The sequence below is a fragment of the Hevea brasiliensis genome, chromosome 2 (genome assembly GCF_030052815.1).
Source record: "Hevea brasiliensis isolate MT/VB/25A 57/8 chromosome 2, ASM3005281v1, whole genome shotgun sequence".
Lineage (NCBI taxonomy): Eukaryota > Viridiplantae > Streptophyta > Magnoliopsida > Malpighiales > Euphorbiaceae > Hevea > Hevea brasiliensis.
Genome location: NC_079494.1, coordinates 102,358,157 through 102,383,757, shown reverse-complemented (window position 1 = coordinate 102,383,757; position 25,601 = coordinate 102,358,157). Strand labels below are relative to the sequence as shown.

Here is a 25,601-nt window from a genome sequence, read left to right as displayed (position 1 = left end):
GTTGGGGAATATCAAGATAGGTTCGAGGATCTTAGGGTGAGAATGGAGAGGTTTATGTCTGATTTAGGGGAAGCTTATTTTTTGTTTGGATTCATTGGAGGATTGAGGGATGAAATTAGGCCAATGGTGAGAATGGTGAGGCCTACAACCCTAGCTCATGCTTTTGAAGCAGCTAGACTACAAGAGCAGTGGATGCTATGTAATAGTAAAGCCTTTTCTCTACCAAGATCTAGGTACAATAGTGCTTATAAACCTAATTTTGCATCTTATTCTTCAAACCAATCCTACAAAATTTCTCAACAACTTTCTTATCCACCAAAACCTCCAAATGATAGCAACCACAACCAAAAACCTTCTGCAACCACTGCTAAGTCCTCTTCTGTTATCAATAGTAATTCACTACCTCAACCTTCATCTAAACCAGGTTTGCTTCCAACTCCAGCAGCAAGTAGACAATCCAAACCTTGTTATAGATGTGGGGAAAAGTTCTTCCCTGGTCATCAGTGTAAATCTAAGACTGCTATGGCCATTCAATTGGAGGAAAAAGGAGTGGAAAAATTGGAGGAAGAGTATTAGGAAGTGGTAGAAGGTGAGGAAATTGGGGAAGGACAACCAGAAATGACTCTATTAGTCCATGCTATGGAAGGCAGTCAAGGTGTAAACACAATTAAGGTGATGGGGAGACATAAGGATAGATAATTAGTTATATTGGTGGATAGTGGGAGCACTAACAGTTTCTTGGATGTAAAAGTGGCCAAAGATTTAAAACTTCCAGTGGTGCAAGCACCTGTGTTTGTTCATGTGAAGCGTAGACATACGGAGGTTCCAGTTAGACAAGTAGAGCACATTAGGTTAGAGGATAGAAAAAAAAAAGGGGGTAGACCTAAATTGACTTGGAGGAGAGTAGTATAACATGGCCTAGAAGTATTACACATTTCTGAGGATTTAACCCAAAATCTTTTAGAGTGAAGAAAGCGAATCCATATAGCCGACCTCAAATTTTTGGAATAAAGGCTTATTTGAGTTGAGTTGAGTTGATGGTAGTTGAAGTTGTTGTAGCTTTCTGTTAGAGGTTGTTGGAGAAATTGTAGCAAGTGGTTAGGCAGTTGTTTTTGGAGGGAAAGTGGCAATAAATAGGGCTATGAGATATTGTAAAGATTCATTCTGATTCTCAATGAAATATTATCTTCTTCCTTACAATTCTCTCTCTCTCTCCCTCTCTCTCTCTCTCTCTCTCTCTCTCTCTCTCTCCCTTTTTTTCTTCTAATTTTCTGCTCTCTTAATTTCAACTCTGAAATAACTGTTGTTAGGGTTTCTACCTAACAGATGTATATAGGCATTAATTGTCATTTGATTTGTTAATGATTACCAATTGCTATTTTGGGACTCCTTAATTATCATTCACTCCTTGTTAATTCTATGTGCAACTCATGATTCTGATATTTGCATGACGTATGTAATTATTGAGTTGGACTCAATCTTGAGGTGCAAATCGTTTTGTGAAAGTATACAGTTTGTTGGGTATTTCAATTGCTGTATTGTTTTTCAGTACATGCTCACATGCCATTATCTTGTTTTGTATTTGTCTATCAGACAATTCCTGGTATGGAGAGTTTTGCAGAGATTGCTCCTAATGTTCGTGGTTTGCCACAAATGGTAAATTCATGCTTTTCAACGGTTGAATGTTTGAACTTCAAACATCTAGTATCTTTCACTTGCCATCCTGTTAATTACTTTAATTTTTAATGTTTGCAGGTGATAGAGAGCATTAATAGATGTGATGTGGATATTCGAAGGGAACTTTTTAGCAGTATACTGGTAAAGTCATTATGATAGTTATCTTACCTTCATTTTGGATTATCTTGGTTGGAAATTGGATAGTCCTATAAGTTTTTGAGTTCTTTGTGCATTGATAATTTTTGCATGGATGTCTAGTTACATGCTGAGCCACCTTTGGTTATTCGGGACTCTTATTAAACTAAGAAGAAATCAAAAACTGTCCTTTATATCAAAAGTGACCCCTTCCTCTCTCTCTCTCTCTCTCTTTCTCTCTCTCCTGGAAAAGTTAAATGGCATAGTATAGCGGATATATGTGCTTGTGTTGTCTGCCATATAAAACATGTATGCAAGCTCGTATGCTTATATATTCTACCATATAATGCATTATGCAAGCTTGTATACTTACAGTCTGCCATATATGTAACATGTATGCAAGCTTTTATGCTTATATATTGTGTCATATAAAGCATTATGCCAGCTTGTATTCTTACATGATCTGCCATATAAAATGTATAAAGTGATTGCAAGATTATTCATTCTTTATTAAAATGCTTGCAAGTCACACTGAAAAGTACACCTGTTATCAGCTACATGAGCATTCTGGATTCAAAGGAGATAGCAAAATGTCTCAACGAAATCTGATTATTTTAAAGGTCATTGGGGTCTGGGGGAATTTTTTTTTTTTTGGCAGTTAATTTGTGTTTCCATTTCTTTTGTTTCTGGGATGGCCATGGGAGTGGTTAGGGCAGTGTTTCTAGTTTGTGAGCATCAGCAAATGGATCAGCCATATATTTTTTTTTTAAAACACAAAACTTTACTCGTTTAACAATTTCAAAAAGATTGAGGGCTTCTCTAATGTCTCTAGTTTTGGATATTAATCTCTAGGATGCTAGTCTGACATTTATGCTTCTACAAAAATGAAACTTGGTTCCAGCAAGGGACTGGGTGGTGATCACTAAACTAGTTCAAGCCAATCTCTCACTCTCTCTCTCTCTCTCTCTCTCTCTCTCTCTCTCTCTTCCATAGCATACTCTGTTGCAAATTTCATGGCAGATTATCTTGCTTATTGTCAAATAAGAAAAAAATAAACAGAAAAAAAATAAAGAAATTTATGGTGTTAGGTTCATCAGTTTATATTACTCGCTGGAAGCAACTTTGTTGTTTATGATTCATTGTAATATTAATTATTGATTTGGTCCCTCCTGTTTCCTTCTGATATAGCTTGCTGGTGGCACAGCATCAATGCAACAGTTGAAGGAACGTCTTGAGAAAGACTTGCTTGAGGTACCTGTTTGCTGCAATCCTTAATTTTTTTATTTTATTTTATTTTTTGTTTCATCTTGAATCTTTGGGACCTCTGTCTTTGCACTTTATTCCATGACCTCACTGGTTTTCATGTTCCAAACTACATCAACTTTACAAGCTATGTAACTGCTAGGATTTAGTAATTTAAAATAGTCATGGTAACTTGCTTGACTTGATATTGTTAATGAAATTGCTTTTATACGATTGTGGTATAGCACTGTCATTTTCAACTTCATTACTGAATTCTTAGTTGTGAGGGGAAACTATTTTCCTATGGTTCTGTCGCCGAGGAGCAATACTAAGTGTTGGGAAACTCCTGAAAAATGAACATCATTAGAATTATAAGAAAATATTGCACGTAATTTCTTATTTCAGCTAGATGTGAATATGTTTCTAATTAGTTAGTGCCATCACAATATAGAAGAATACATTTGAGATTCACTCCCAATTTAATGAAATGATCATTATTGATATGTAGGAGTCTCCTCAAGCTGCTAGAGTTAAAGTGCTGGCCAGTGGAAATGCAACAGAAAGGAGATTCAGGTTTGATTTGCCTAAGTGCATGTGCTTGTATCCAAATGCAGATGTGAGAGATTGGTTGGCTGCATTGTGTCCTGTTTTTCATTTTACTGATTGCCATTGCATTTTGGTTTGTTATGTAGATTTTGACCAGCAGACATTGATAAATCATACAATAGAGCTGTCTTATTTTTACCACAATTATGACCACTTGAAAAATGGCTATTTTAAAGACGTGGTGGATTAAAGTATTGGAAATTCTGAACAAAGACTATGTTTAAGCAAATAAAAGCTTGATGAGAAGTTTTGTGTTTAAGCCATGACCACTAGCTGCTGCAGATTTATGTGCTCTCATCATGACATATGATATATGGTAACATGATTTTTTGATTTTATGTCAGTGGACTTCCATTGGGTGGAAACTCTGCTTAAGTAGTTTGTGCTTAGTCGGTCTCAAGCCCGGATAAAGGAAGAGGGTTGCGGTAGGTGACTACCAGCGTAAAAATTTCGTCACACCTCATGATATGGATTCAAATGATATGAACGTTGGGGCGTCCTCTACTTACGACGCGCTACATCGGCGCCCGGGTGTAGTGAGAAATATGCAAGGGTGTAGGGCGTTCATCGAAAGTGACGTGCCATGCCGGCGCCCGGGTGTGGTGTTAAATGAGCAAGGATTCCCACATCATCGACGGGTGTGGGTAAAGAAGTTAGTCCATAGGGCAGATAGTAGAACAAATAGTGGAACAGAACACAAGATAGGCATAGAGAACAATAGAAGATATTATAGAAAAAGGAGATCAATTAGGAAGGCACAGGATAGGAGAAGAATCAGGGTTGATACTTGGAATGTTGGATCACTTACGGGAAAATTAATGTAGCTTGTGGATACCTTGGAAAGGAGAAGGGTGAATATTACTTGCATTTAGGAGACTAAATGGGTAGGAAAGAAAAAACAAGGAAGTGAGTAATTCATGGCACAAATTGTGGTTTACCAGAAAGGAGAGAAACAAGAACGGAGTGGGCATAATCATAGACATGACATTGAAAGATGCTGTAATAGCTATGAAAAGAGTAAGAGATAGAATTATACTAGTAAAGCTAGTGCTAGAATGAGAAACAATAAATTTAGTTAGTGCTTATGCCTCACAAATAGGACTAGATAGTGAGAGTAAACAAAGGTTTTGGGAAGATATGAATGATCTAATGTAAAGCATACCGAGTGAAGAGAATATTTTCACTCGGAAGTGATAGGCAATGTTATGAGAATATTCATGGAGGTTTTGGTTTTGGCAGCCGAAATGAGGAGGGAAAAAGCATCCTAGATTTAGCTATGGTATATGATCTAATACTAGCAAATACTTACTTTATAAAAAGAGAGTCATATTTAGTGACTTAAAAGTGGGCAATATATAAGCCAAATTGACTTCCTCTTAACCAGGAAGACAAATAGAGCTCTATGCAAAGATTGCAAAGTCATTTCGAGAGAGGCTTTAACAAGTTAACATTGGTTAGTGGTCTTGGATGTCAAGTTCAGGAACAATTCAAGTAAGGTTAGAAGAAATAGTGTGGCTCGAACAAAGTGGTGGGAGTTCAAGGGAGTAAAGCAAGTGAAGTTCAAAAATGAGCTTCTCGAGTCTGAAGCATGGAAGCTGGATGTGGAGGCCAATGGTATGTGGATACAGATGGCATCAAAGATTAGAGAGTAGCTAGAAAAGTACTTGGAGAGTCTAGAGGACATAGACCACCCTCAAAAGAGAGATGATGGTGGAATGAGGAAGTATAAAAGGCAGTGAAGAGAAAGAGAGAATGGTATGAGAAATTAACTAAGTATGATAATAATAAGGCATATGAATAGTACAAGATAGCAAAGAAAGAGGTAAAAAAGGCAGTTAGTCAAGTAAGAGCACAGGCCTTTGAAAAGTTATATAAGAAACTTGGAACTAAAGAAGGGGAGAGAGATATTTATATATTAGAAAGGATGAGAGAAAAGAAATGTCAAGATCTCAATAAAGTTAGGTGCATTAAGGATAAAGAAGGAAAAGTGTTGGTGAAAGATGAGGACATTAAAGAAAGATGGAGAAATTATTTTGATGATCTCTTTAATAATAGTCAAAATGGTAATAGCATGAATATAGACTATAGAGCAATAGAAAAGAATGTGAATTATACTAGAACGATTAGATATTTAGAAGTAAAGAAAACACTTAAGAGAATGAAAGTGGGTAAAGCCTGTGGACCCGATGGAATACCAATTGAAGTGTGGAAGTGTTGGAAGATATGGGAGTGGCATGGTTAACTAAATTGTTTAATAAGAATTCTAAACTCAAAGAAAATGCCTGATAAATGGAGGAGTATTTTAGTACCTATTTTTAAAAATAAGGGAGACATACAGAGTTGCTCAAACTATAGGAAAATTAAACTCATGAGTCATATTATGAAGTTGTGGGAGAGAGTTGTAGAACATCGATTATGTCATGACACTTCTATCTCTCCAAATCAATTTGGCTTCATGCCCGGTCGTTCAACTATGGAAGCGATCTTTCCATTAGAAGCTTGATGGAGAAATATAGAGATGTGAAGAAAGATCTACTCATGGTTTTTATCGATTTGGAGAAGGCTTATGATAGTGTTCTAAGAGATGTCTTATGGAGAGTGTTATAATAAAAGAGGGTATCTATTAGGTACATAGAAGTGTTGAAAGATATGTATGAAGGAGCAATTATTATTGTGCGTACAGTGGGAGGGAACACAAGAGATTTTCCTATCTCAGTGGGATTACACCAAGGTTCAGTTGTAAGCCCTTATCTTTTTACATTAGTTTTAGATGACTTGACGAAACATATACAAGAGAGTATCCCTTAGTGCATGATGTTTGCGGATGATATAGTTTTGATAGATGAGACGCTAGAAGGAGTCAATAGAAAGCTAGAGTATTGGAGAAGTACTCTAGAGTCAAAGGGCTTTAAGTTAAGTAGAACGAATACAGAATACATGCATTGTAAGTTCAATGACGGCCGAACTGGTGATAGGGAAGGAGTTAGTTTGGATGGAGTGGTACTGTCTCAAAGTAATCACTTTAAATATCTCGGCTTAATCCTTCAAGTAGATGAGGGATGTGAGGAGGATGTTAGTCATAGGATTAAAGCCGGATGGTTGAAGTGGAGACGTGCCACGGAAGTTTTATGTCAACGTAAGATTTTCAATAAGTTGAAAGGAAAATTTTACCGTACAGCCATACGACCAGGTATGTTATATAGTAATGAGTGTTGGGCACTAAAGGAGTCGTATGCTTCTAAGATAAGAGTTGCGGAGATGAGAATGTTAAGCTGGATGAGTGGCCATGCTAGACTAGATAAAATCCATTATGAGAGTATTAGAGAAAAGGTAGGAGTGGTGCCAATTGATGATAAGTTGAGAGAAGGAAGATTGTGGTGGTTTGGTAATGTGAAGCATAGACATACGGAGGCTCCAGTTAGACAAGTAGAGCACATTAGGTTAGAGAATAAAAAGAAAAGAAGGGGTAGATATAAACTGACTTGGAGGAGAGTAGTACAACATGACCTAGAAGCATTACACATTTTCGAGGATTTAACCCAAAATCGTTTAGAGTGGAGAAAGAGAATCTATATAGTCGATCCTAAATTTTTGGGATAAAAATTTAGTTTAGTTGAGTTTGAATTGGACTTCCATTGGGTGGAATAACAGTGTAAGCTTGACGGTTCAATTCTAATTTATTCCCACAAGCTTGAAGTTAAATCATGATTATCGTTTAAGGTGTTAGGTTCTCATGAGGGTACTCTAGCATGTGAATCCTTAAATTGAACGTACCCACACTTGGTGATAAAGATGGATAACCTAAGTGATAAGTTACTTCCCTTTATTTGGAAGCATCTTGAGTTTATTAGCTGTCATTCTGTTGCAGCTGACAAGTTCTTTTCTTTTTCTATTTTTCCTTGTAATTTCCTTCGTTCTTTTCTTCTTGCAAATTTAATACCACATTCTCACTAGCTTTCTAACCAGCAGTCCTGTGGTTATTCAGTGTATGGATAGGCGGGAGTATATTGGCATCTCTTGGTTCGTTCCAGCAGATGTGGTTCTCCAAGTCCGAGTAAGTGTCACCTTCTGGAACCTTCTGGTGTACAAATGCAGTTGGCTAATTTTGAAAGTGTGCTTTCCAAGTTTGCTTTCTAGTTTTTAAAATTTCTAGTTCAATTTCCTGAACTAAAATTAAATCAGTGTCTAGCAAATGTTTTTCACACATTATAAAACTTACAAATATTGACAGGTATGAAGAGCATGGGGCTTCTTATGTACAAAGAAAATGCCCTTGATACCTTATTATGAAGGCACAGAACATGAGGTTGTACGGTGGATAAATTATGGTCGGGGAAGCTGTCAAAAGATATCACCTTTCATGAACTCCCATTTTAGCATCTTAGGTATGAAAGTAATATGTGCCATGACACCAACCTTTTGGGGCTCATATTCACGTTGCTTCTAATCTGAACTTCTGGCATGGAACCCATCAAAAAGCATCAACTTTACAATCTGTTATTGCTTGCTAACTTGAATTACCTGCTATCTTGTTCCGTAATCAAATGTTTGTCCCTGTATCTTAGGTTGATACCCATTTAAAATGTATGAACTGCTGGACATTTTCAGGAATATATTGTTGGAATCATTGACATCATTTGTGAAGCCGCAGGGTGTTTCTACATAAAGATGATGGAAACTTCATAATCGAGACATTTCATAAGGTTGTTCAAAGTTTCAAACTACCTAGTGTAATCAAGTCGAGCTAAGTCAATACAACGCCAATCTCAAGCTCTACTTATTCTAAAATTCGACTCGAACTTTTGAACTCGATTTTAAAATCAGTAATTATGGATATATATATATATATATATATATATATTGTTACCGTATAAATAAAGTCATTTAAAGTTATTTTAATAAAAAATAATAATTAGTATAAATTGAATAATAAAATATTTAAATAAATAAAAATAAAATAAAATAATTATATAAGTCATGTTTAATGTAGAAAAATTAAAATAAATAGTTCAAACACATGTCTACTTGGCAATACAGTCTCAAAAGACTGATGGATATCCATGGGTTTGAAGAACGGTCCATGAGCAAACAGCATACAGTTAGATCCATGTTCATAATGCATAGGTCTTTCTTCAAAATGTCCGACGGACTATTATGGTCATAAAATTTCCACTATGAATGGAGAACTTATGATGGGATTGTCACAGACAAAGACATCATGCTACCTCTTAGGCGTCAACTTGGTAATTATCTTTGTGAAATCAATAATTACTAATTCACTGTGCCTCCACATATTTCTTGTACATCCCTTGAACTTATCCACTCTTTAAATGATGGACCCATAGGCTGGATCAATTCTCTCTGGCATGATTCCCAGGATTCTATGGAAATTGAAGCCTGTGAAGCAATTCAGAGTGCTATCCCCTCTCTCTTAAAGAACGTGGACCCTGATACCACTCTTTCTATGGAGACATTGATTCTAATGACTCAGACTATAGGAACTTTAATCTCTCTTTCTCACCATAAAGCAAGCATCCAATACAGTGTGCTTTAATAATTAAAGTCTGTATGAGTGTGAGCTGTCAAAATAAGTTTATTTGTAAGATAGTGCCTTTCCCTCACTATATAAGAGAGGCTTCTCTTGCCTGTAAGATAAGAGTTTTCATAAGTTTTTCAAGAAATAAGATTCTCTCTGTCTATGACTTTCTAAACTTTCTCCTTTCTCCTGAAAAAATGAAAAGGTGCACAATATCTGTATAATCAGTGGCACGTATGTTCTGCACTTGTCTCTTATGAGAATCATGTGTATCAGAAATGTTTCTGTTTTGATATTATTTGAGACGGTTCTCTTATTATATATTCTGATATCATGCAAAAGGGCTCTCAGCCTAAGAGTACCTATAGAGAGGGAAGCATCATTGAGCATGAGCATGATATTAGAGTGTATGGGAAGGGGCTTCCAACCCCACTAATAATTTTTAATAAATAAAATGTGGTTTGAATGTGTGGTGAAGTTATGGAAGGATTAGAGTAGAGGTGTGCAAACGGTCGGTTCGGTTTTGAACATAACCGAATCAATAAAATCAAAAATAAAAAATAAAAAATTTTAAAAATCGAATCAAACCGATTAATAAGAGGAAATCAAACCGAATCGAATCGATAAATATCGGTTCGGTTTCATTTTAAACCGATCAAATTGAAATTTATAAATTTTCATATTTTTAACATTAAATCTAAATAATAAAACATAAAAAAAAATTAGAAATCAAAACCCAAAAATCTTAAGGTTTGGTTCGGTTTTCTTTAATTTTGGTTTGCTTCGATTCGATTTGATCTGATTTTCTTTGATTTTTCAAATATATTAATAATTTCGGTTTGATTCGATTTTTTTTATAAAAATAATCGAACCGAACTGATTAATCGAAATTATCAAAATTATAAATTGAATTGAACTTATTGAATTTTAAAATCAAACCGAGTGGGCATCGTTTTAGTATAAATGAAAAATGTAGCGTTTATAGAGAATAGTAAAAGCAGATTCATTTTAGTATATATAATAAAATAATGAGAATATATTTTAATATATTATAAAAAGTACATAATTTTAAAAAGGATTTTTACCAAAAATATATTGTTCATCAAACGATAGAAATATATTTAAAAAAAAAAATCAAAAAGAGTAAATCCCTTTAGTCTTTGGTTTTTGTGTATTGACTAAGCAACGTGCTCTTTGGTTTCTCTTTATTTAATTTGCTTTTTGACTCTCTGTTCATATTTTAATTCTCTTATTCCCAACTTTAATTTATAAGTTAAGGTTTGTAATTTCAAATAATTAATTAGAGAAAAATTCAATCATTTTAACTGGAATTCATATATTTCCTAATTTTAAATATTAATCCTTCATATAAGATAACTTTTTTAATATATATATTTATTTTCATATGTTTAATAAAATATTTCAATGAATTTATGCTTAATTTAAAGTACGTACATCATTGAATTTAGATGGTGGCTCCTTAAAAAATTTGAGTGATGATTTATTTATTTATATGAACATTATTAAATTTGTATGGTTTAAATATTTTTTTAAATTAATTATCTAAATATTTATTGAAATTTATATTACTTATTTTAATAAATATTATTGATAATTATTTGATAAAAGTGTAATTTATAAGTTTTTATTAATTATAATAATCATATAATTATTTAAATTTTGACAAATTTAAAACGTTTAAAGCGAAATATTATTATCTTTCAAACATTAAAAGCATAAAACGTTGATAACACATTTATAACGTAAATTATATATTTCATGATTATTTGATATATTTGAATAATTAAATTAAAATTTTTAAATAATAATAAATTATTTTTTAATAATAAAACTGAATTTATTTGATAACCAAATATAATCGAATAATATGCAAAAAAAAATATCTTATATCACTTTTTTTTCCTCAAAATGAAAATATCTATTTCTTTTACAAGTAAATTTTTTATTTTTTTTTAATTTGACCTTTAATTTAAATTTATATATAAATTTAAATTATTAACTTATTTTAAAATCAATAAATTTAAATTATTCTTCTTATCTAAAATTTTTAATTTTAAATAATTTAATTATAATTAAAAAATTTTATCTAAAATCTATAATTTAATTTGAAAATTTTGATTTTTATCACTTGAAAAATATACCATAATAATGGTGTATATCACAAAAATAGTAAAAATAATATTATAAATTAAAATCACCCAGTTATAAGTATTGAAAGTTAAAATTTTCAAATAATATTATGATTAAATTATACAAAATTAAAAAATTTAGATAAAATAATAATAGATATAAAGCTTTAGATTTATTTTACAAATCAAGTTTATTTTAATTACATTTATCAACTTTATTTGCCTCTGAATAAGGTTTTATTTACTCAAAGTTATATTCAAAATTTTTTATTTTTATTTTTTTATTTAAATATATAATATTCTCATGATCAGATGGGAGGGTGTAGGAGACCAGCTGGAATTTCATTTTTATTTTTATTTTGTTTTTCCTTTTTTTAAATAAAGATAAAAATGGAAGTATCATTTCAATGGATAATGCTAAGACCAGATGGCTCTAAAAATTTAATTATTTATTACCGAGAAAGTCACTGCCTAGTTGGTGGTGGGCCCCACGTTTCATTGTACTGAAATTTCAAGTGGATTATTGATTTTTTTTTTTAATTTATAAATCATTAATAAAATTATTAAAAAAAAAAACACATTTGCTATCCATGACTTCAGTAGTATAATTTTTATGGAAAAAAATTATTTTTAAATAAATTTTAATCATCATTTTTTTATAAAAAATACAAAAATAATAAGAAAAATAATTTTTTTTAATTTAAAATTAAAAACTGTTTATATCTATTATAATTAAAAAATAAACCGTTATAAAATATAATTAAAAATTTATTTGTTGTTAAAATTTTTAATATAGGTTATTTATTTATTTTATAATAATATAATTATTTGAATGTTTTAAATAATTATTTAATTTTTATAACGTAATACAATGAAAATAATTTACTTTTCTAGTATTTTTAAATTATTATTATTATTATTATTTGTTTATGTTCAGAATATCTTAAGAACGATATATTCTCTTATTATCAGCTTTTTTTAATATTTTTAAAATAAATAATTTCAAAATGTGATCTATTTATCAATGAAATTAAACATTAAATTATAAAAGCTCTTACTCTGAATAATTGAAATACTGGCACATTTGTCATTGGCAAGTTTTTTTGGGATCTGTGTAAACGTGAATTATATAAAAATAAAATAAAAATAAAAATTGTGTTAAAATTATAATAATTTTAATGATGATTTATTTTTAATTTTTGAAAATATTTTTATTAAAAAAATTAATTTTTTTTATTATTCATATTTTTAAACCAAAAAATATTGATATGTAAAAAATTCAACAGACAAATTTAGAAAGAAAAAAATTCAAGAAATTATTAATCAATCATAGTAAAGTTCCTAGATCCTTCACTTTCCACTTTTCTCATCTCCTACATCCTTTGAATCTTTCTCTGCCATGTGTCTTACGTATTTTGGTTTCACATTGACTACTCTCTCTCTCTCTGTCCAAACTTTGGAGGCAGAAAACATTTAGCTCAAGTCTTCAAGCACAGGGGAGGGAGACACTGTTAGCAGTTGAGCAGAGTCCAAGAATAGCTCCCTCGCCTTCCTTTTATACAGATCTTTGCTTGTTTTGAGTGATTGATACATACCCTTTTTTGGGAGAGGAGGAGATATGGATTCTGATTACTCTCCCCAGATTAAAGGAGTGGTTATTATTTCACTTCCACCTCCAGATAATCCTTCTTTAGGCAAAACCATCACTGCTTTTACTCTCACTGATGATGATCACTATCCACTCTCTCACCAAACCCATCTCCAACAACCCTCCCAAACCCATCGAGATTATCAGCTTCCAGTCCAGTCTTCACCACCACCACCGCCGCCCCAAAACCCCCAAATCCAATACTCATCATCACAACTCTTTCTTAGTACCCCAAGAAAGCTCTTGGGCTTTGTGTGTATCTCTCTTTTTGCTCTTATTCTCTACAGCTCTGTATTTTCGAGTACCCTTCAGGAATTGAAGGCTTCTGAAGATGATGAAAAGCCCAAGTCTTTTATCTTTCCCTTGTATCATAAATTTGGTATCCGTGAGATTTCGCAGGGTGATCTTCAACATAAATTGGTGAGGTTTGTCTATAAGGAGAGTCTGTTGACGCCAGCTGATGATACTATTGGTCCACCAAAAAATAATAAGCTAGCTTCTTTAAATACTGCTGCTGTGGATTCATCTTCCATTTTTCCCGTTAGGGGCAATGTTTTTCCAGATGGGTATGTGCCAATTTTATTCCATTCTAATTGTGTATTTTGGATACGTAGCAATTGAGGGAGAGAGAGAGAGCAAAGTTTCACTTTATTTGGTTATTGCTTGTTACTGCTTAGATATGGAGGAGCAATTTTTAAGGACTCTGAAAAGTTCCTTTTGATGGACCTATTATATCTTTAACTTTAGAGAATTGTCTAATAAACATGGGTACATTTTAATGAGCACCCTTTTTAGGCTTTTTCAATTTACTTTTTAACAGGCAATAGTAGCAATATACACGCAACTATTGTTAATATTTATTATGGCATCTGATATTGGAATCCAACTTTAATAACCTTTTTTTTCTTCTGTATTATAATCTTGATTACTTAAAAATGATTTGTGCTTTCGCTGGAATTACTTGAAACCCCTCTCAATTTTCTGATCTGATGTTGTTGCACCATCCTTGGGAGGCCCCCTTTAAAAGCAAAACTTTATGCTCACCTTTATGTTTAGTATGAACACCTTTATAAAGGCATGCAACTGTATGAGGCATAACGCTATCATGTGCTGCAGCACAATCGTAAAAGCTGCAGAAGTGCTATAATTAAATGTGAAAAATCAATGAACCAAGTTGTGAATGGTACAATAAGTTAGCAAAAAATCTATGGTATTTAGCCAATGATTGACGCATAATTCTATCCCATGATTAGGAAGCTTCTTACATCAAGGGAAATTGAAGCAGAATCCTTGTCAATTTTTTTATCTATCATGCTCACTGCAGGCATCATTTTGATTTGCTTTTTCTAGGGTACTTAAGTGGAATTAATGTTTCTCTTGATCCACTTCCTCCCACTCCTAAACCTCTCCACACTTTCCGTCGTGCCTGCTTTAAACCAATCTTCCACAATGCAAGAGTAAAGGGCTAGGCGAACACGAGCTCTTAGAAATAATATTGTACCACTAATGGGGAAGCATATGTTGCTTGATGTTGCAGTGATGGCTTTGGAGGTGTTGGTTAAAGATGACGTTGTGGAGTGATGTTGTCTATCTTAAAGCTTTGGCTGTAAGTCGGCCTTTAACACAACTTAGCTAAGGAAATGACCTTAGTGTTTTTCACTGTGGAAGAGTGCATTTGAAGTTATATCCTATCATGAAGCCTTGGAAGTTGTTAATTCTAATGTTTTTACCCTAGAATTGATGGATATGATGGCAGCCTCTGTGGTTTGATGGTGTCTCATTGCAAAGATAAGTTGATGAAGATGGGTTAGGATAGCAAAATGGTGTTGAATGTGTATACTGGACTTTGCAATCTTGAACTATGTTTTGCTTTTTTGTTTTGTGGCCAGAATGTGATGATCCCTCGCATTTTCTTTGTTTGGAGTTTAGTGGGTGATGCTTGGGGTCCCTCTAGGATTATTAGGTGATTGGAGTTGGGATTGGGAGAAAGAAAGAATTTTTATTTTAAAGAATTTTTATTTTGGATCCTTTGGGACATTACTCCATTGTGTTTTATATGGAACCTGCGAGTAATCAATTAATTGAGGGTGTGCTGGTATAAGTGGACCTACTTGAGCAAGAATTTTATTGGGGTGGTTCACTGTGGATGTGTTTATTTTCTTTAATTTTGAGTTCTTTATCTGCTTAACCTTAGCAATTATTTTCCTGTTTCCTGTAATGCTTGTATCTTCTCTCTTTCTCTCTCTCTCTCTCTCAACTGTTACCTTGAGTACTTTCATGTATTGAGATTGAAACCCATATTACTATTCTGTTTTTGGTTAATTTTTATTACCTATTAAAAAAAAGTCAGATGCACTTTCACTAAGGTCTCTGTTGGACCTTTGATTTTATTTATTTATTGATTTATTTTATGCAGATTGTATTTCACATACATATTCGTTGGGAGTCCTCCAAGACCTTACTATCTTGATATTGATACTGCAAGTGATTTAACATGGGTTCAATGTGATGCTCCTTGCAGTAGCTGTGCCAAGGTAATGCCTTTTTGTTTTGGTTCTTCTGCTAGTGGGCTTAGCATGGGAACATGGATTACTATTTTCTTTATGAAATTAGTTATATCATCTAATTTTATGTTGAATCTGTATTTTATCTTTCTTATATTAGTGTTGCACAATTTTTCTTTTAATAATCTTTCACTTGGTTTATATATGTTTGGTAAATACATCAGTCTACCATGCCTTCTCTTGTTTTTATCCTAAACTTCTCCCCAATCCCACACCCCTCTTTGTTGAGCATCTTTCCTTAACAATGTTATAGAGAAAAAAAAAAAAAAGAAAGAAAAAAAAGAAGAAGAAGAAGAAGAAGAAAGAAGAGTTTGTGGATAAAGGGACATTTTCACTGGTTTTTCCTTAATTTTGTTCGGCTGCAATGAGAAATTTGAAAGATAAGTGGTTGTAGGCATGTAGCCGGTTTAGCCATCATGAGAAAAAAAAAAAATTGGACTATAGCTTTTATCATTTAATTTTTGGAATTGAGAATAAAGTATTTCTGAAACCCAGCACCTCACACCTTGGCTAGTTACCATATGAAGTATAGGCTGAATGTGTGGTATATATGAAAGGAAGTGAATGTACTGGTATATATGAATTTTAGGCTGTTGTTGAAGTGTTCAGAAAAGACACTTCTATTCCCCTCACGTATCAAACTAAAGATGCAGCTTTAACAAGAATTTGCTGTCATCTATATAAATTGACTACAATGGTTAAACCTCAAGTTTTCATTGAATTTATTGAGATGAAAATTATCTTGAGTTTAGTGTACATGGTTCATGTAGGGGGCAAATGCTTTGTACAAGCCAAAAAGAGACAACATTGTAACTCCCAAGGACTCATTATGCATGGAACTTAAAAGAAATCAGATGCCAGGGTATTGTGATACGTGCCAACAGTGCGACTATGAGATTGAATATGCAGATCATAGCTCCTCTATGGGAGTTCTTGCAAGAGATGAACTTCACCTAATGATGGCAAATGGATCTTCAACTAAGTTAAATTTTATTTTTGGGTATCTTCATTACCCACCAATTTTCAATTGTTATATTTATTTAATTTGATGCCAAAATGTTGATATGCTTATGTATATTTGTCTGGCAGGTGTGCATATGATCAGCAAGGCTTACTTCTAAACACTTTGGCAAAGACAGATGGGATACTTGGACTAAGCAATGCTAAAGTTAGTTTACCTTCTCAATTGGCAAGCCGGGGCATCATAAACAATGTGGTGGGTCATTGTCTTACCAATGATGTAGGTGGCGGTGGATATATGTTCTTAGGTGATGATTTTGTACCACGTTGGGGTATGGCATGGGTTCCTATGCTCAACGGCCCTATGTGAGTAATTTTTTTTTTTTCATTTTATGGTCTAGGATTTTGTTTGCTTTTCTACTTTATAGAGAATGTTTCAGGGCAGAATATACATGCTCAAATGGTTCAATTTGGGAGTAGCAATTGTTTTGGTTAAATATCCCACTGTGGCTGATTGAAATTTTTTTCTCAGAACATTTGTTGTGAGTTAATTCTATCTCTATGTTCTCTCTCAAGTTCATCTTCCATGATGGTTTCATCTCTCACCTGTCACTGCCTATCAATGTGCAAGTTTAGAGGAAAAAGAATAAATTCTCTGGGTCATTTTTCCTGTCGATCAATTAGAAGAAATGCAGTGTCTTAAGATCTGCTATGGAACTCACATAAGCGTCCTCCAGTTGCAAGATTTAAGAATTCAACCACCCATGTATCCATGTTTCTTCTGCTCTCCCAATCCCTCTCTTCCCCCCTTACCCTTTTATTTCTCATGTGTGCATGTGAAGTTGAGTGTGTTTGATTTTACACAAACACCTGCAATGGCCTTTCTACAATTTGTTCAGCTTCATTTTAATCTTATAATTCATTTTTAGCGTTTGTTCTTCTTTCTCAGAGAATCTTATCAGACAGAGATTATGAAGTTGAATTATGGTAGCAGCCCACTCAGTCTAGGTGGGCAGGATAGAAGAGTAAGACGGATAGTGTTTGATAGTGGCAGTTCTTATACATACTTCCCCAAAGAAGCTTACTCTGAATTGGTTTCATCTGTAAGTATTTTTCATCCACAACTACATGTTGTCATCAAACACTTCTTTCAAAGTTCTGATTCTACAGATTATATATATAGCTTAAAGAGGTGTCCGGGGAGGGGCTTATCCAAGATAAATCAGATCCAACACTGCCCTTCTGTTGGCGAGCCGAATTCCCTATCAGGTACAGCGGAAGTTTAACTATTTGTCTGGTGGGACTCTACTTGAAATAATTTTCACCTAGTCTTTTCTTAGCACAGCTATCAATAACATTTCAGCGGAATGATTACTTACTGGTATATTTTAAATGCCCCAAGGAGATTAGTACATCGGATTCCATGCCTAGCACAATTTAATTAAAAATTATAATGTGCTCGATATTTTCTTTCTTTAGTTTAACCTCACATTAAGGCTTCTTCCAACCACAACTTCTAAATCTGCAATCCTTTGCACACAGATCCATTACAGATGTTAAGCAGTTCTTCAAGACTTTAACCCTTCAGTTCGGAAGCAAATGGTGGATTATCTCCACAAAGTTTCGGATTCCTCCAGAAGGCTACTTGGTCATTAGTGTAAGAATTTCTGAACTTTAAAGCACAGATTTTATTCTATACAAGCTGGCGTTCATGTCACTGTCATCGTGTAATGAGACTTACATTCTGCAGAATAAAGGCAATGTGTGCTTGGGTATTCTTGATGGAAGCCAGGTGCATGATGGATCCACAATTATACTTGGAGGTATTGTGTTTGGTGCATTCAACTATCCTCTCACTCACTCTCTCTTTGTCGAAATTATATAGTTGTTAGCGTCCTAAACAGCCCATTGTTGGGTGCAATTATTTTTTCTTCTTCACCTCTGAACACTTGCACTCCTTTCTTTTACATATATGCTGCTAATTAAAATTCTTGCAGATATATCATTGCGTGGGCAATTGGTCATATATGATAATGTGAACAAGAAAATTGGGTGGGCGCCATCAAGTTGTGTGAAGCCAACAAGATTAGAGAGCCTGCCATTCTTTGAGGGATAGATCATTTTAAATGCTAGATATATATTGCACATTGCTTGTTCAGTTTCTACTGTTTTGTGAATCTTACATGAAAGGCTTATAGTATTTGTTTGATATATAACAGAATTAAACGTTATGTAATTAAGTGAATTTTTTAGTCTGTAATAGTTAAGTTTTTAATTAATTACTACTTTTTAAATGTAATAAATAATTTTGAATAAAAGAAAAACTCAAATACAATAGATAAAAATAAACGATTAAATTAATTTTAATTAAATTAATTCAATAAATCACTTTATAAAATATACCCATTAAATGTTAAAATTATATATTTCATAATGAATTTTTAATTTAAATATCTTTCTATAAAAATAAATTAAATAATTAAATAAAACTTTATTAATATATCTAATAATATTATATAAATTACGCGAGATCAACGTGTTGAATGATGTGCAGTAGTAGGAGCAGCAATATCTAAATTTCCATGCCGAGGGCGAGGCACTTCCGTGTTCCATCCCTGTTTCCAAAATCCAAACCCATCTCAAGTGCTCTGAAAAATTGACAAAAAGTTGAACAATTTCAAACCAAAGTTGTCCAAGTTCCCATTAATTTCATCTTGTTTAGCAGCAATTTTGGACATGAATATTAATTATCCTTGTTAAATGCCCTCATAATTTCTAACAATGTTTTAAGATTATGGCTCTGTTGCATTGCACTCAAATACAATGCAACTTCAATTTTTGCACAAAATGGTATCTCAGAAGCCAAACTAGTACAACCAGAAATGGCATTAGCACCACATGGCAGAAGCTATAACTAGTGATGTGTTTCACGACTCTAAAAAATATACCCAAGTGTCCAAGGGAAAAAGATTTGTCTCAAAGGAAGACACCTTAGGTATTACATATATCAGTAAGATGATAACTGAACTTGAATTGGAAAGGGAGAAGAATTCCTAATTAAAACATTCAATCTAGGTACTAGGTAGACATCATGACCTGATCACTCGACTGTAGTGCTTGAGTAGCAAAGAATCTGACATCAACATCTGGATCCTCGCTCAGCTCAACCAAACATGGACGAATTGTCTTCTCCACCACCTGCAAGGTTGAAGCAGTGTCAATTATCCTACCAATCAGCGCCCAGAATTTGCAGTTAAAAGAAAGAAAGAAATCAAGCCTTACCGAGTTTACATGCTCCTTAGTTTTGAACACCAAATTACAAGGTAAATGATGGATATGTGACAGAAACTTGTACTCGCATTAATAAAAAAATTCTTCATGACTGAAGCACAGTGCTTCCAGCCATAAATACCACATGAACAAATCAACAAAAATACTTACCGACTGATCAACTATGGGAATAAGTGACTGCAACACCTTAGCCACATTGAATTTGATATTGGGTACCCTGAAACATGCAACTCTCAGCTCTACAGCCCATGTTATGATAGAAAAACATGTTACTGCTTACAATCTTGCTTTAGAATCTAGCTACATACCTATCTTTTGATGCACTGACGACAACAGGAAGAAGTGTGGAACAAGTAATTTCTGAGCCCATAACAGGAGCAAGAAGAGAAATTGCATGTAGAATGGTCATTCGATACAGATAGTGTGGGTTATTAATCATGTCCAAAACCTGTTAACACATTACCAAGTAGTCAGCATGATATAACCAAAGAAAATGGGAAAGAAAACTTAACAATTCAATTCTACAGATGGTGGCCATGGAACTTCTCTATTTAGCTCAAACCACATTGAGTAACTTTAATCACAATATTTTCCCCTCATATGGGTGTCCCAGGGGGCATACATGAACTAAACTGATCCAACTTTTCAAACGTTCAAACTCAACTCAGTTTGTTTCCTGCCAGGATCAAACTTGGCTGCTTACTTATGAAGCCAAGCCCAAACCCAGCTACCTGAAGCCAGCCAAGTGGAACTTTTATATAAATTATTGAGTTCAGCTCATTATTTGGCTAGTCTGTACTCTGTAGGCTTGTGAACTGTGAACTTGTGACCCAGCTTGTACATAAATTAATTTATAACTTGATTTTAAATTAAGGATTTATATATTTTTATTTTTGGATTTTGTCAGAAATTATAACACTGACAATCACGAATTGAGTAAACCTACAATTAAGTGGGAGATGGCAACACAAACCTGAGGAACTATGTGCTGCATTGCCCAATCTGGGCCAAATTCTTCTGCGAGGCGCTTCACATTATTAGCTGCTGCATCCCGAATTGAGTAAACCTACAATTTAGCAATAAAGTTAGCTAAGCACATAATACAACACAAAAAATGCTAATTTCTGAGTTTTGAACGAATATGCTCTCAGTAATGCACAAAAGAAACAGCAAAAGTTAATCAAATGACAACATACAACCTTGTACCACACCAGAAGATCCATGATAAAACTTTATTGCAATCATGTAGAACAATGAACATGGGCTAAAAATTGTATATTAATAGACTCATGGAAGGGATGAAAAGAGGAGGGGGGAAGGGGGAGGGGAGGGGAGGGGAGGGGGGAGTAGAGTATCCCAATAATTAAAGGTCACATAGCTTCACAAACCTTATCGTTTAACCACTGCATGCAAAGAGCACCAAGCTTATCATCAAAAAATCCTACACCCAACTGACTAGCCAATAAAGGTATGTATTCTATTATTGCAAGCCGGACTCTCCAGTGCCTATCCTCTGCAAGCTCTACAATTGCTGGCAACAGGGACTGGGAAAGTAAATCAATTCCAATTACCTGCAATACCAGTAATATCATTAAAATAATAAATCAGAATAATGTGGAAATTAATAAAACTACCAGTTAGAATTGAAGGGTCTAGAGTAAACTTTTATATCAACCCCAAAATTTAGCCACTAGATCTCCTATAAGAAAGGGAACTGGTGCAATACATGGGTAATTATAAGTGTAAAATCAGAATTTAACAATCCTAGATTTATGTCTAATTTCCTAATGCATTTTGACACATCATTTTAGAATAGAAGTTAAGTTAATCAAAATGCTAATATGTAAAAGTACAAAGTTCAAGGAAACCCATATAAATCTTCTAGAGAATCACATTTTCAAGGGGTTTTTCAACATACGAAAATCATGGATCAGCTTATGATCTGGCATCAATTCCATTAACTAAGGCTTCATGAAAGAGAAAACTTATGAGAAAATAAAGAATGGCTTGAATTAGGGTTAGTCCTGTACCATTCTCCTGTTCCCCAATTCAATATGAAATGTCTAAAACCAGTTTGATATACTATTAAGATTTAAGAAACAAATGCAATATCAAGTTTTTCCTGATTAAATTAACTGAGTTTTCTACCAAATAAATGCTTTAATAATTCAATTCAAAGGATGAGAGACCGGACAACTTTTTGTCTAGCAAGACAGGAATACGAGTAAAACCCATCAAATTTGAAAGCACTAAAAGCTTGAACTTATGTTACCATTTGAATCCAGTAATTTGTCATAGTCTATGTGTCAGGAAGTCAAACTACATATCCAATATTTTCACTCTTCTCATTCATTGGTTCAGTGTATTGTTTCAAAAACTGTATTATAAAAAAGGAAAAGATGCAGCTGCATTCATCAGGATCTTTCATAAGAAATGAAGATAGAAGAAATAAGCTTAACAATTTGGATGAACCTGATTGACTTGATCAAGCTTGCTGATAATATTAAGGCGGACATCAGGAAATTCATCTTTCAGAAGAGAGAGAAAAATGGGCAGTAGTTGCTCTATTGTTGCATCCTAAAACCACCAAACATAATTTTGTCATATGCCAGGAAAGAGAAAAAAAAATCTCTACAAGGAACATGCAACTTAGATTGCAGTTAATAGTGATAACAAAAATAATGCTAAGTCAATAATAAAATAACAAAAAAAAAGGATTCGCTTTGTCTAAGATAAATATGATAAACAAGGACATAATATATATATATATATAGCTGAAGTGACAATTTAAATATAGGAACAGAATCCTTACCTTCCCCAAAACTGGTGCCATTCCCATTATAACTGAAGCCAAAGCAGAACGAACATGTTGGGATGAATCTGTGGACAATTCCTACAGTAGGCAAACTTAATTAAGTTCAATTATCAGCAGAGACACAGCACCTAAACCGTACCAAAATTGGATCACAACTGCATAACAAACAAGAAATTTGCTTGAAAGAGGTAAAAATTTCATGAGCATGTATACCTTTACACAAGGAAGAATCCTCTGGATTGCAAGTTCTGGATTCAAAATCCGACAAAATTTAGTTACTTTGCCTGCAGCAGCTATACGTACTTCAGCTTCATTATCACAAAGTAGCCGAACATATGCAGGAACCAGATCCGCCCTAAAATATACCAAACCAGCAAATTGAAATCCAAGCAACAAGTCCATTGTCAATCATAGAAGATCTGTAAAACCTTACAAAAAATAATAATAATAATAAAACAAGTAAAAAACAGAAATCATTTAAGAGCAGCTTTTAAAATGATTAAACTGAAAGGCCAAGATCTTGACCTCTGCATGCAACTTTTGGATAATATGAGACAAAAGAAGTACATCTGGAAAAAATTACACAATGTGCTGTTTATAGCTTACACAGACACACACACAAATTTAAAAAAAAAAAATCCGACACAAAAAGTAATTACCTGGTAGATTCAGGGCCAACAGCTTCACATAGCTCATATAATTGGTTTGCAACCATGTAACGAACACGCCAAGACTTATCCTGGTCAGATTTGCATCATGCATTATATTCAAATTTCAAATACCATATAATATTGCAACTTATCATTCTAAGGGTGATATAACTGAAAAGGGAGTTACTCCCCTTAGAACATTATTCACCTGGGGAGGAATAAACCTATATATTTTTTGGAAAAACAAGTGGTGCTCCAAAAATTTTGGACAAGTTCACAAACCAATAAGAAACCTGATGCCCACATTAAAAAAGTAAATAACTACAAGAAAATGAACAGATACAAAGATAAAAGCATGCCATACCTGTGAGAAATTAACTATGACAGGGAGAATATGTGCCACACAATCTTGGGGTTCCAACAACTTTCCAAGAGCTGCACAACCCTCAACAGCCAATAGTCGAACAGAATCTTGATCTAAAATGAAGATGAATGTGAGACAATTTATACTTTCAGCCTATGATAAAGAATTAATGTAACAATGTCAAATATGCTTAAGATAAACCTAGAAAGGCTTAAGCAGATATTGAAACCTATTATGCTTTACAAGCAATTAAAATTTTCTTAGCTTTTCATTCACTAAAACAATCAAATGTTGAATGGATTCTAGAAATTCAATTAAAATGTCCATCCTTTAACAATAAAACAAAGCACAAAAAGATGTGTGCCTATGCATATGCACGCAAGTGTAGTAATTTACGAGGAAAACAAACCAGCATGTATGAAATGCAATACCATCTTGTGTCAAATCCTCAAATATCGACATGATTTCAGTCTTTAAATAAGCAGGCTCAACAGTAGCAGCAAATTTTCCTAGATTTGTTGCTGCAGATCTTCGAACCATGGGCATGTCATCTTGACATAGCTGACTGTATATCGCCCGTAGTTCAGTTTTAAAAGTCTCAGAAGCACTAGGATAAGCAATATGAAACAAGCCACATGAGGAAACTCGAGCTGTAAACCATTCACCAGCCGCCAGTCTCTGAATGATGGAAATCATAAATAATCATCTTAGCAACAATAACATTATGACCATAAGACGTAAAAAAAGCTGCACTACTAACGACAGAATGGAGTAAGATCACAAATAGACAGATATTTAAAACAATCATACATTCCACATCACAGGAACCGAACAAAACAAAGTAGCATGTGAAAACCAGAAACCAACCTTAACTAGTGGTATAAAATACTCAACCAAGTCCTGCTCCCTCATCTGTGCCCCAATTCTAGATAAGGACTCCACAGCTTTGTCTCTGACGCAAGTTTCCTCAACAGTGCACAAAGTCTCAAGAGGTGGAAGCAACACATTGGCATGCTCGACACCACCAACATAGGGAATGAAGACCCCCAATTCTTCAGCCATTGCAAGAAGCACTTCATCATCATCATCATTATTCTCACTTAAGAAAGGAATCAATTCCTTCCGGGTCCTCTCCTCCCCAAGTGCACGTGCAATTGTAGAAAGCCTACGAATTGAGTTCAAACGGAGCTGAATGTCCTCGTTTTTGAGCTCATCAATAAGAACAGCAATTGGGTACAAAGGTTCATCGATTGTTGCCATTTTCCCTCTCTAGATCTAGCGAATTCAAGCGCAGGAACAAAATTACAGTGAAATGATAAATAATTCAACAAAAACCCAAAAAAAAAAAAAGTGGAAAGATCTGAAATTAAGGCTTGTGTTTGCACCTTAGAAATGTAGCAATAACAGATTGTTGTTTGAGCTCGATCTGTCAAGACACTGCTTCAAACGAACAGATCCTTTCTGGGAGAAAGAGAGAGATCCAAAGCTCCAGGAATTGGAATTTTTTTTTTTCCTGAATTAATTTTAATTTAAGGTTTGGATTTGGGTTTGCGACCGAAACGCCATGGAAGAATTACGGGAAATTCAAATCTTTGCCCGACCCGTGTTCTTAGCCCATTTTGTCGGGATTCTTCCTTGATTATTTTTTTGTTTATTTTAAAAAAAAAATTTATTTATTTATTTATTATTTTTTTAACGATTTTAAATTTATTTATATTTTTAATTAATTATTTCTCACTAAACTCATTTTTTACTTTGTATTTTTATTTTATTTACTTAAAATTTTTATTAATGAATTTTCAATTTAATGTTTACTTTTTTATGGGTGGAAGAAGAATAGATTATTAAACAAATAAGATAAAAAAAATGAGTGGATAAAAAGGGAAAGATAAAAGAAAAATTAAGAGAACTTTTTGATTTTTTTTTTAATTAAAAGAAAAGAAAAAAGATATAAAACAGGTAC

The 25,601-nt window shown here is 33.6% G+C and overlaps 3 protein-coding genes across 5 annotated transcripts in view; 2 read left to right on the top strand and 1 right to left on the bottom strand.

Annotated features, from left to right (window-relative positions):
- The window catches only part of LOC110652659 (actin-related protein 4), a 30,239-nt gene extending 21,943 nt beyond the window's left edge, over positions 1 to 8,296 (top strand). The window contains exons 15-20 of the mRNA XM_058136710.1: positions 1,594 to 1,656; positions 1,756 to 1,818; positions 3,001 to 3,063; positions 3,563 to 3,627; positions 7,646 to 7,714; positions 7,892 to 8,296. Coding sequence (XP_057992693.1) covers positions 1,594 to 1,656; positions 1,756 to 1,818; positions 3,001 to 3,063; positions 3,563 to 3,627; positions 7,646 to 7,714; positions 7,892 to 7,937 — 369 coding nt within the window. The 3' untranslated portion in view covers positions 7,938 to 8,296. The remainder of the gene's footprint in view (positions 1 to 1,593; positions 1,657 to 1,755; positions 1,819 to 3,000; positions 3,064 to 3,562; positions 3,628 to 7,645; positions 7,715 to 7,891) is intronic.
- Positions 8,297 to 12,699: 4,403 nt separating this feature from the next.
- LOC110635145 (aspartyl protease APCB1) lies at positions 12,700 to 18,797 on the top strand. 2 transcript variants are annotated; one of them, XM_021784357.2, is made up of 9 exons: positions 12,700 to 13,560; positions 15,411 to 15,528; positions 16,329 to 16,558; positions 16,648 to 16,884; positions 17,468 to 17,621; positions 17,702 to 17,787; positions 18,061 to 18,175; positions 18,269 to 18,341; positions 18,516 to 18,797. In XM_021784357.2, exons 1-9 carry the CDS (start codon positions 12,965 to 12,967, stop codon positions 18,632 to 18,634), a joined length of 1,728 nt encoding a protein of 575 aa, XP_021640049.2. In that variant the 5' UTR covers positions 12,700 to 12,964; the 3' UTR covers positions 18,635 to 18,797. The 2 variants fall into 2 exon arrangements, with proteins under 2 accessions (XP_021640049.2, XP_021640050.2); XM_021784358.2 differs by having other exon boundaries at positions 12,715 to 13,560; positions 16,329 to 16,540.
- A 589-nt stretch (positions 18,798 to 19,386) lies between these two features.
- LOC110635148 (serine/threonine-protein phosphatase 2A 65 kDa regulatory subunit A beta isoform) lies at positions 19,387 to 25,263 on the bottom strand. Of its 2 annotated transcripts, XM_058136696.1 has the most exons (13): positions 25,024 to 25,263; positions 24,506 to 24,913; positions 24,070 to 24,316; positions 23,639 to 23,751; positions 23,284 to 23,363; positions 22,838 to 22,979; positions 22,622 to 22,702; positions 22,282 to 22,386; positions 21,198 to 21,380; positions 20,783 to 20,875; positions 20,118 to 20,257; positions 19,960 to 20,026; positions 19,387 to 19,716 (listed from the first exon to the last, which is right to left on the bottom strand). In XM_058136696.1, exons 2-13 carry the CDS (start codon positions 24,896 to 24,898, stop codon positions 19,597 to 19,599), a joined length of 1,764 nt encoding a protein of 587 aa, XP_057992679.1. In that variant the 5' UTR covers positions 24,899 to 24,913; positions 25,024 to 25,263; the 3' UTR covers positions 19,387 to 19,596. The 2 variants fall into 2 exon arrangements, with proteins under 2 accessions (XP_057992679.1, XP_057992681.1); XM_058136698.1 differs by having other exon boundaries at positions 24,506 to 25,263.
- Positions 25,264 to 25,601: the final 338 nt, after the last annotated feature.

What these genes read in the sequence shown, in the direction of transcription:
- LOC110635145 (XM_021784357.2), top strand. Translation starts at nt 12,965, where the DNA reads ATGGATTCTGATTACTCTCCCCAGATTAAAGGAGTGGTTATTATTTCA. An exon ending in ACTCTGAATTGGTTTCATCT is followed by an intron (nt 17,622 to 17,701) that starts GTAAGTATTTTT and finishes TTATATATATAG; the next exon opens with CTTAAAGAGGTGTCCGGGGA. An exon ending in ATCCACAATTATACTTGGAG is followed by an intron (nt 18,342 to 18,515) that starts GTATTGTGTTTG and finishes AAATTCTTGCAG; the next exon opens with ATATATCATTGCGTGGGCAA.
- LOC110635148 (XM_058136698.1), bottom strand. Translation starts at nt 24,898, where the DNA reads ATGGCAACAATCGATGAACCTTTGTACCCAATTGCTGTTCTTATTGAT. An exon ending in TCATAGTTAATTTCTCACAG is followed by an intron (nt 23,364 to 23,638) that starts GTATGGCATGCT and finishes AAATCTGACCAG; the next exon opens with GATAAGTCTTGGCGTGTTCG. An exon ending in GTCAGTGCATCAAAAGATAG is followed by an intron (nt 20,027 to 20,117) that starts GTATGTAGCTAG and finishes TGCATGTTTCAG; the next exon opens with GGTACCCAATATCAAATTCA.